At 40.7% G+C, this 9746-nt stretch overlaps 1 protein-coding gene across 2 annotated transcripts in view; it reads right to left on the bottom strand.

Moving 5' to 3' along the window:
• The window catches only part of Nup42 (nucleoporin 42), a 14209-nt gene extending 6168 nt beyond the window's left edge, over nt 1-8041 (bottom strand). The window contains exons 1-3 of one of the 2 annotated variants that reach the window (XM_008841464.3): nt 7839-8041; nt 4787-5000; nt 3182-3276 (exon numbers count right to left, since the gene is read on the bottom strand). In XM_008841464.3, the coding sequence (XP_008839686.1) occupies nt 3182-3276; nt 4787-5000; nt 7839-7956 (427 nt within the window). In that variant the 5' untranslated portion in view covers nt 7957-8041. Of the gene's footprint in view, nt 1-3181; nt 3277-4786; nt 5001-7838 lie in introns of those variants that run through there. The other variant, XM_029567575.1, reaches the window with a different exon arrangement.
• Between the last annotated feature and the right edge of the window lie 1705 nt (nt 8042-9746).

Here is a 9746-nt window from a genome sequence, read left to right as displayed (position 1 = left end):
AAAAAAAAAAAAAAGTATAAAATTAGAAGAAAATATAGCTTTTTATCTTTGACGGTAGAGTTCTGTAAAGGGGAGTGAAAAGAATAACAAAGGCAAGGTCTGACTACATATAATCCAAATGTCAGTCTAAAAATGCCATCAAGTCTGCAATAAACAAATTTAAAAGGCACATGATAAATTAGAAAACCGTAACTGCAACACACATGACAAGTGCTAATATCCTCAATATATAGCTTTCATAAATGATAGAAAAATGGAAAAAGATATATACAGTACAAGCAATTCATAAACATTTCAAGAAGCTAGTTAAATAAAAGTTAAATTTTAAATAGAATGCTTCCTTATAGACTGACAAAAATTTAAAACACTTGGTATTTATTGTTATTCATGATGTAAAGCAAACACTTTTCTGAACAGATGTTAAAGGAGCTTTTCTGGGGGTCAACGAGCATCACAAGTGTTGAATGTTCATACACTACGACCTCTAATTCCAGGATTTCACTTCAGATATGTATAACTATACATATATGTAAGCAAAGGGTGCTGTGCATAAGGATGCTTATTCCAGAACTTTTAGTAATAGAAACAAGTAAAAATACTGGAGACTAGGGATGTAACTGAGTGGTAGAATGCTTGTCTAGCATGCATTAGATCTTGGGTTCAATTCCTAACACTGAAAAGAAAAAAAAGCAGGCAGAAAACAAAACTAGATAACTAGATGATCATTTTTTTTTTTTTTTTTTTTCTGTCTTTTTGAGACAGGGTCTCCTTGTAGCCCCAGCTGGCCTGGAACACATGATGAAGACCAGACTGGCCTTGATCTTACAGAGATTTGCCTGCCCCTACCTTCCAGGTACTGGAACTAAAGGCATGCACCACCATGCCTGCTGAAGTTACCTCTTTATAATGAACCAACTATGTATCCACATACATTTATTTTCCAAAACAAACAAACAAAAAAAATGGAAAGATTAGTAAGATGAACAGCACTGCTTTGCCTGCAGATCTTGTTAATGTCTGCCTAATTCTTTTCAAAAAAAGATTATTTTTAACTCTGTGTGTGTGTGTGTGTGTATGCACATGACTGCATGTTCATGTGGGGGTCAGAAGAGAGTGTGGATGTGTTGGAGCTGGAGTTGTGAGTCACAGTGCTGGAAACCAAACTCAGGTCTTCTGTAAGAAGAGTATGTGCTCTTAACCACTGAGCTGTGTCCCCATACCTGATTGACAGATTCTTATATATGCCAATGCGTTCATTCTACTGCAAAATGGTTGAAGTATATGAAGAAAAACTGCAACCCACAGATACTGCTTTGGAAAAGGGAGTCTCAAATGGCCTTTTCAGGTAAATGTGGACATTCTTCTTTGACAATGCAACAGAACTGGAAAAGTACAAGTTTCTTTAGTTTGTTTTTTGAGACAAGGTCTCTGTGAGTTCAAAGCCAGCCTAGTCTACACAGGGAGTTCTAGGCTACCAAAGATAACATAGTGAAACTGTCTCAAAAAAAAGGTAAATACATAAAAAGAAAGGAAATACCACTATCTGAAATTATCTATTTGCACTGTTTCTTATTGCCCTCCCCAAGAATATAAGTGTCACAAGAGAGGAATCTTATTTCCCTTGCTTATCATTATATCCCTAGCATGTAGATCAGGGTCCATGACAAATGACAAAGTATTTGTGAAATGGATAAGAAAACAATTAAGACATGATATAATATAAATACAAACACAAAAGTACCACATGGAATGGAGACCTAGAATTCTGGACTGATTGCAAGGGCTTGTCTGCTAAGTATCTGTTGTTTCTTTATGACAGGGTCACTGAGAAATAATAAAGACGGCACACTTCCTGCTGCTTCTCAGTCTCTGGCAGGAAGGCCTTATTTTTAATTCCAACAGAGCCCCATCAACTAAGAGTCTTGTAGACCGGGACACCTCATCATTTGTAGCCATAAGCCTATCAATGTCCACTTCTTTGTTTAAGCTGACCAATCTCAAATTAGAGAAGTGGAAATCAGTAAAACCCTTAAAACTCCTGGGGATGCTAGATGTCAGTTTCTGGGTCCCACTCCCCTTGTGAAGAGTTTGATGTTTCTCCATAAATGTGTGTATGTATATGCAATTCTTTATCTGTATGGATGTGATTATTTTTCAGTAAAAGTTTGACCGATGCTCTCTGCTGGTCTGAGATTCCTGCCTTTTCTTTAATTGATGGAGAAAATGAACCAAACAGTAACCCCTAGACAGATAACATGCTATCTGCAACACTCATAAAGACCCAGATTACCTGGGGCATGCTTGGAAAAGCCTGGTAGCCTAGGTTTCAGAGACTTTAGGGTTCATGTACAAAAGATATACTCTAAAGAAATACTGCCTCTGAAACTCCTTATCTTCAAACATGAGCTCCAGGATTGTCTCAAATAGGTTTTATGAAAAAATAACTATTCTTGGAAGGAAAGACAAAGAAAAAACAGCCATGAGAAGCAGGTAGCCAAGGCTGTAAGGACAGCAGGACTCTTCAACACACTGAGGCAGCTAGGAGGTTCTGAGGTTTCAGAGAAAGATCCAAGAAAGCAGAGCTTCCCCCAGGGCTTATGGAATCGGAATTGTGATAGATCCTGATTTTATTATTATTTTTTCCTCAAGAATAATGCAACTTAAAAGAATTATATTCTCCAACCTCAGTCTCTGAATTACGAAGTTCTGCTGGAATACTTGGATACTTTAAACAATGACCAACCTTGATCTACTGTTAAGGTAGTAATAATTTAACATGGTCTTAGTTTTATAAAGTAACAATTTTAGAATATATATATTTTAATTTTATGTGTATGCATGTATTGCCTGCATGTAGGTAAGTGCACCCGTGTCGTGCAATGCCCGTGGAGGTCAGAAGAGGCTGTTGGATCCCCTGGGACTGGAGTTACGGACAGCTGTTAGCTGCCATGTGGGTGCTGGGATTTGAACCTGGGTCTTCTGCAAGAACAACCAGTGTTCTTAACCGCTGAGCCATCTCTCCAGCCCCAGAATGTTTTTAAAATGCACAGTTACCTGGCTGGGTTCATAGTTGAGTGGTAAAGCTTCTGCCTAGTATATACAAGGGCCTGGGTTCAACAATAAGCATTCAACACCAACCAGCCAACCAACCAACCAACCAACCAACCCACCTCCCAGTTACCTGAAATATTAGGTTTCTTTTTCACTGGTGAGTAAACAGAAAACATCCATTGCCCTGATGATTCCCAAACTTCCATATCTTTAACAATTCCTTCCCTGAAAAAAAAACAAATGAACGGGCTGGAGAGATGGCTCAGCAATTAAGAGCACTGGCTGCTCTTGCAGAGGATCCAGGTTCAGTTCTCAGCATCCACATGGTGGCTAATAACCATTCGTAACTCCAGTTCCAGGGAATCCAACACCCTCTTCTGACCTCCTCGAGAACTGCATGACACAGGTGCTTATACACATGCAGGCAATACACTCATACACATAAAAATAAGTAAGTAAAGGATATTTTTACTTGCTTGTTAAAATTTGTTATGCTGCTCAATAATTGAAAATTTAAATTCCAGTGAATAATCTTGTATTTTGTGGTTACAAATAATGTTATCAAAGTAACTAATAATTTTAGTTTCCTAACTAACTGAAATGCTACCCAATACACTCTAGAATTATGAGAAATAACTTTTTTTTCTTGATCTTTTTGAGACAGGATCTCCCTGTAGTTCCAGCTGGCCTGGAACTCACTATGAACACCAGGCTGGCCTTGAAATCACAGAGATCTGCCTGCCTCTGCCTCCCAAGTGCTTGGATTAAAGGCATGTACCACCACACCTGGTGAGAAATAACATTTTTAAAGAAAACTAAAATTTAAGAAATACGCAATATTAATTTTAACTAGGAACAACAAATGTACTACTTTAACTGACAGAGAATCATCAAACTTAGAGATTGTTTCTCTCCATCTAGAATGTGCCAATTAGTAAAGTGATAGATATTACAAAGACTACTGTTATTAAACTTATGGTCACAATAAATATAGGAAAAACCTCTTCTTTCAGCTAAAACAAAACAAAACAAAGAAAACTAATGGATGCTTCCCAGTACACTTAAAGACCTAGGTTTAATCCCTAGCACTTTAAAATAAATACTAAAAACAACTGTTAAAGGTACGTAGCTCAAATATTTATCACCTGCTCTATTTAGTAATGATAAGTAAAAGACTAGTCAATATACCGAAACTGTCTTTGAGAGTCAGGAACTAAGAAGCATCACATGCATTTGTCAAGTACTGTTTGGCACTCAGTCATAAATTTTGCCACAAATATTAAGAAATGCCATGGGATCTACTGCACAATAACGAAGGAAATCAAACAAAACCAGTCTCAATAGGGCAAGTGAAGTAAAACTTTTAAAGAAGGGTAAGTTATAATATCAGTAATCTTCAAAGTTACAACTGTTGTGAATTATCTGATACTTTGTAAAGAACTCAGAGTTCACAATAAATGAAGCAGGACTAATCTCTGACATATTTCTAACAGAAAAAGCAGACAAGCACCATCAGTCCTAAGAATGCATGCTACCAAGAATGGAAAGATGACATAATTTTAAGTGCCAAGTGTTTCAGGATAGTAACAGTGAAACAGTGGTTAGTTCTGGTAAGATCACGGATGATTTTTCTTTTTTTGCTGATTTTTTCATTGTTCTTTTTCAAAGAAACCACAGTAGGTTCTGGGGGTGGGAGAGCAAGAGGGTAGTGATTTTGTATAAAGCTTTCACTTACAGAAGTTTCTTTTCATCCTTCTGCTCATCAGAGCTAGGTGAAGCAAAAGGGTTCTGCGACAATCCAAAGCCACTGTTAGTGGAAGCCCCAGCATGGAAAGATGATTTGTCTTGATCTCTGCTGCCACCCCATGGTGTGGACTTGGAGAAACTAGAGGGCTGGATAACACTGGAATATCTCTGGCTGGTGGCATTCCACCCTCGCCTGTTATTACCTAAAATAAACAAGGAAATAAAAGTACGTCACTGGCAACTTCTTTTTCAAATCTTGAAAATCTTCATTACATTTTATCTTATTATACACAGAAATTATATAAAGGCGAAATTAACGAAGTAGGACACTTCTACTTTGAGACAGAGCCTCCCTGTAGCTTCAGCTGGCCAGGAACTCTCTATATAGACCAGGCTGGCTTCCATCTATGATCACAGAGATCTGCCTGCCTCTATCTCTCAGGTACTAGGATCAAAGGTGTGCCACCATACCCAGCTACTTTCTTAAAAATGGTAGTTGCTTCATTTTTTATTTATACAGTTATGTGTAATAACAAACCACATAATGACCTAATTGCATAAAAAAAATGATACCAAGAGGACTAGCAATGTATAGAAAAATAAGATACATTGGTAGGTCCCACTGTTATAAGCCTATTAAACTGCTTGACCGTGGATGAATGAATAGAGGGTACATTAAATTATAAGCTTTTTAAAAATAAAAGCTGTGTGTTCTGGTTGGAGATGGAGCTCAGTGGTGGAGTCCTTTGCCTAGCATGCTCAAGGCTCTGGGTTTGACCTAGCACTGGAGTGTGTGTGTGTGTGTGTGTGTGTGTAGAGTTCTGTTTTTAATTACTTAAGTTGCTTCCTCACTGGGTCAAAGACAACAGTTTAAAAATAAGACAATGAAGACAGCAATGAATAAACTGGACAATAAAAAAAAGATCAAATTCTACTCTCTGTCCTTGAATAGAAGTTTAAATCCACTTGCTTCAGTCTTCCCTCCAGGAACACAATACCCACATCTCTTTCTTGTGGAGACTAGAGGTCCCTTATACATGGATAAAGTGCAGAGTAGATTTCTAATACTTCATAAATATCAGAATGATCCAACAGTCTCTATACTGTCTTTTTAAAAGAAGAAAAAAACAAAATTTTTATGTGTATGAGTGTTTTGCCTGAATGGATGTAAGTATATCACACACCTGCTATGACCTCTTTTGGAGGCCAGAAGAGGGCATCAAATTCCTGGAATTGGAGTTACAGATAGTTGTGTGCTGCCACCGAGAGCTGGAAACCAAACCCAAGTCCTTTGCAAGAGTATGTGCTCTTAACCCCTAAGTCATCTCTTCAGCCCCTGCATTCGAGGCTTTAATCTTATCACTTTCTAGTTGAGGCTAAGGACCAAGAGATGGTTGAAGTAGAAAACATAACATTAATATATCTATATATATATTAAAAACTGAACAAGGGGCTGGAGAGATGGCTCAGGGGTTAGGAGCTACTCTTGCAGAGGAGCAGAGGACCTGGGTTCAGTTCCCAGCACCACATGGTGGCTAACAACCATTGGTAACTCCAGTTCCAGGGGACCCGACGCCCTCTTCTGACTTCTACAGGCTCTGGAGGACATGGGTGCGCTTACATACATGCAGGCAATACATTCATACACATAAAAATATTTTAAAAATTGAATGACAGGAGTTACGAAAGTTCATCCAATTCTAAAAGACTTCATTAAATCCAAAGAGAAAGAGAAAATAGAAGAGGCTGCTGAACTAGATCTCTAAAGTAGGAATTAATGGTATTTTGTTTGTGAAGTTCCAAATCCTTTGGTGGGGGAGGATGAAAGGATAGAAATAATCTTCCTTTGTTACATATAGCATTCATAATTTCAGAAGCATTTTCTTTTTTTAACCATCTAAAAGTTTTACTTACATCTATCTTTTCTACCTGAGAATCTACCTGACCAACTTTTATTTTATCTCATTTTTTAGATTTATTTTAGCCTGGCATGGTGCAAAAGCCTTTAATTCCTGCACTCCAGAGGCAGCGGCAGGTGAATCTCTGAGTTCGAGGCCAACCTGGTATATACACATAGCAGGTGAGATTATCTAAAAAAAACCAAACAGCAACAACAAAAAACAACAACCAAAGATTTTATTTTTTAAATTGTGTGAGGTGTGTGTGTGTGTGGGAGGGAGGGTAATTTGCATATGAGTGTTGGAGCCAGAGGCCAGAAGAGGGTGTCAGAAGGTTAGGGATTAGATGAACAGTTTTAAGGTCAAGGAGAAACAGAAGGCATCCAGTGATAATGTAAAGAACTAAGATCAAGGGCTGAAGAGGTGGGCGGCGGTAAAGAGGGCTGTCTCAGCTCTTGCAGAGGACCTAGATTCAGTTCCCAGCACTCACACGGAGGGTAACAACTGACTGTAACTCCAGTTCTAGGGGATTCAACACCTTCCTCAAACCTCCGGCACTGCATGCACGTGGTGTATTTACATAGATATAGGCAAAGCACTCGTACACAAAGATTTAAAAAAAAAAAAAAGGTAAAAAGAACTAAGTTCCAAAACAGAAAATAAAATCTAACTGAATTTTAAACCCTTATGTTGTGCCATTGGTCTAATGCCTGGTCCCTCCTGTCCTTGAATACTTCAGATCAGAGGAGGAGCAGCAGCTCAGTGTGGCCCACTTTTCCTCAAAACCTGTGGGGTTCTTTACCTGGGGCCCCGCGCTACCAACTTTAGTACAAACTTTAAGAGCATGTCACCAACAGCAAGGAAGGGGAGTAAAGCAAGGGGTCTGACGGCCACGCGAGTTCTCCCAGCCACTACCCAGCACCAACGAAATAGTTTTAGTACAACATACTCCTAACTTAAAGACTCCAGAGCTTAGTACTAGCACCTGGTCCAAATCCTAGTCTTCAGCTGCTCGACCCACTTGCCCAACTCCAGGCAACATCCAACCAGAGCGGGTGGGGGTCACGTAACCTGACCCCGAAGCGCTCAGGCAGGGGGAGCCCGGTGCCCCCACGAGGCCTTTTCCCGCTACAGGAGCATCACCTGACTGCTGCGGCGGCGGCTGCCGGGTCCCGGGCACGCCCCGGGCGCCGGGATGTTCGTTCCAGCAGCGGTCTCCGAAGCGGCACCGGCCTTGAAGGAAGAACTGACAAACCGGCATCGCGGCGCCCTGGGCACCCGGGTCTTCCCGTCCGCGGCTTGCGTGCCGCTCCCGGCAACCGAAGGCACCCGACCCACTACTTGACGTCATCTCCTTGCGCTCGGAGGAGGCGCTCTGACCCGCCCCCTGTGCGACGAGAGATGCGGGCTTCAGCCAATGGGATTTGAGATGAGCGAGCCTGTCGCGCATGAGCGGAGCGGGCTGGGAAAAAAATCTGGTCTCGGATGTTTTGTGGGAACGGATAACTGGGGCGGGGCGCAGACTTCGGGAGGGCGGTTTGAAGTTGGAAATGAGAGGGTGTCCTGTACTACAAACAACCTCAATCCCCGAGGGCAGGATTGGCTGTGGTTTGAGAGACCAGCGGTTCTTTACATTTCTAAACGCAGAGAAAGTAAACGGGCTGAAAAAGTGCAACTTCAGCCCCGCCATTTATCAGGATGAATGAGTCGAAGAAAGCCAACTGTTAGCAGGAAACTGTTCTCTTTAGGACACACTGTAACTGAAAAGTATTACAATTTGCCCCTTTGAGTAGGTACAGCCTTCTTGCTCACTGAGAAGCCCTGTTAAAAGTCCACATAAATGGTGCTATTTGAAATTGTGTCAGGAAGAATGAAGTTTCTGGAGAACAGACACAGAAACAGCCCGCTTTCCCCTGGTGCACAGCTTCAGAAAACAGTATATTCTTAACTTTGCAACTGTCAAAGAAATAGGACACTATCGGTGTAACATTAAACAAGAATATTCTAACTAGATCTTGAATTTCATGAAATTATACCACAAAAGGGAAAGATCTAGAAAGCAAAAGGCTTTCCAGTAAGGCTTACATTTGTGATGGTTAATATAGTCACCTCTCGGGGAGTGGTGGCACGCACTAGGGAGGCAGAGGCAGGAGGATCTCTGTGAGCTCCAGGCCAGCTTGGTCAGTATACTGAGTTCTAGGCAAGCTTGGGTCTGCAGGGACACCCTGTCTCAACAACAACCCCCTCCCCCAATTATATGTATATAGTTAACGAGAACATTTAGAACCACCATAGAAACACCTCTGAGCCTGTGAGATGTTAGAATCACAACAAAAACACACCTCTAGGCTTGTCAGTGAGGATGTTTCCAGAAAGCTTTAATTGAAGACACAGCCTGAATTTGAGATGTGCCATCTTTGGGGTGGGGACCCAAGCTGAATAAAATAGGCAAATGTGAGGTGAGCATGCGGCTTGCTGTTCTCTGTGGATACAATGGGACCAGCGCCTGCTGCCATTCCTTCCCAGCTATGACGTCAAAATAAATTCACCCTTCCTTAAGCTGCTTTTGCCAGGTACTTTTGTCACAGAAATATGAAGAGTAATAACATATATTTTAGAGAGAGAGAGAGCAGCCCACTATGTATTGCAGGCTGGTCTCAAACTGCAGTTATCCTCCTGCCTCAGCCACGGCAGTGCTGGCATCACAATCGAGAACCACCCAACCTGCTTCATTTTCTCCCAAATTAGTCTGAGTCATCTTGGAGAGGAAAATTAAGATGAAAGTGAAACTTTTACAAGTCTTCGAGGCAACTATAAAGAAAAAGGGGTAAAGGATTTATCAAGTGTGAATGGTGCAAACTTTTATACTACTGAGGCTTAGTGGGAACTGATTTGGTGCCATGTTGGAGTAAATTTGATTTTCTTCTTTAGTATTAGTTAATAGTACCAGTCTTTTCTAAAAATTCTGTAAGTATCTCCTTTGCCTTAGTGCAGTGCATTTTCCCCTGTAAGGCAACAAGCAAGGCAACATGTAAGGCAAAAAGAATATAC

This window comes from Nannospalax galili, unplaced genomic scaffold, assembly GCF_000622305.1.
Source record: "Nannospalax galili isolate Female #2095 unplaced genomic scaffold, S.galili_v1.0 scaffold158, whole genome shotgun sequence".
Lineage (NCBI taxonomy): Eukaryota > Metazoa > Chordata > Mammalia > Rodentia > Spalacidae > Nannospalax > Nannospalax galili.
Note: the sequence above shows the minus strand (reverse complement) of the source record. Positions and strands in the feature narration are given on the sequence as shown.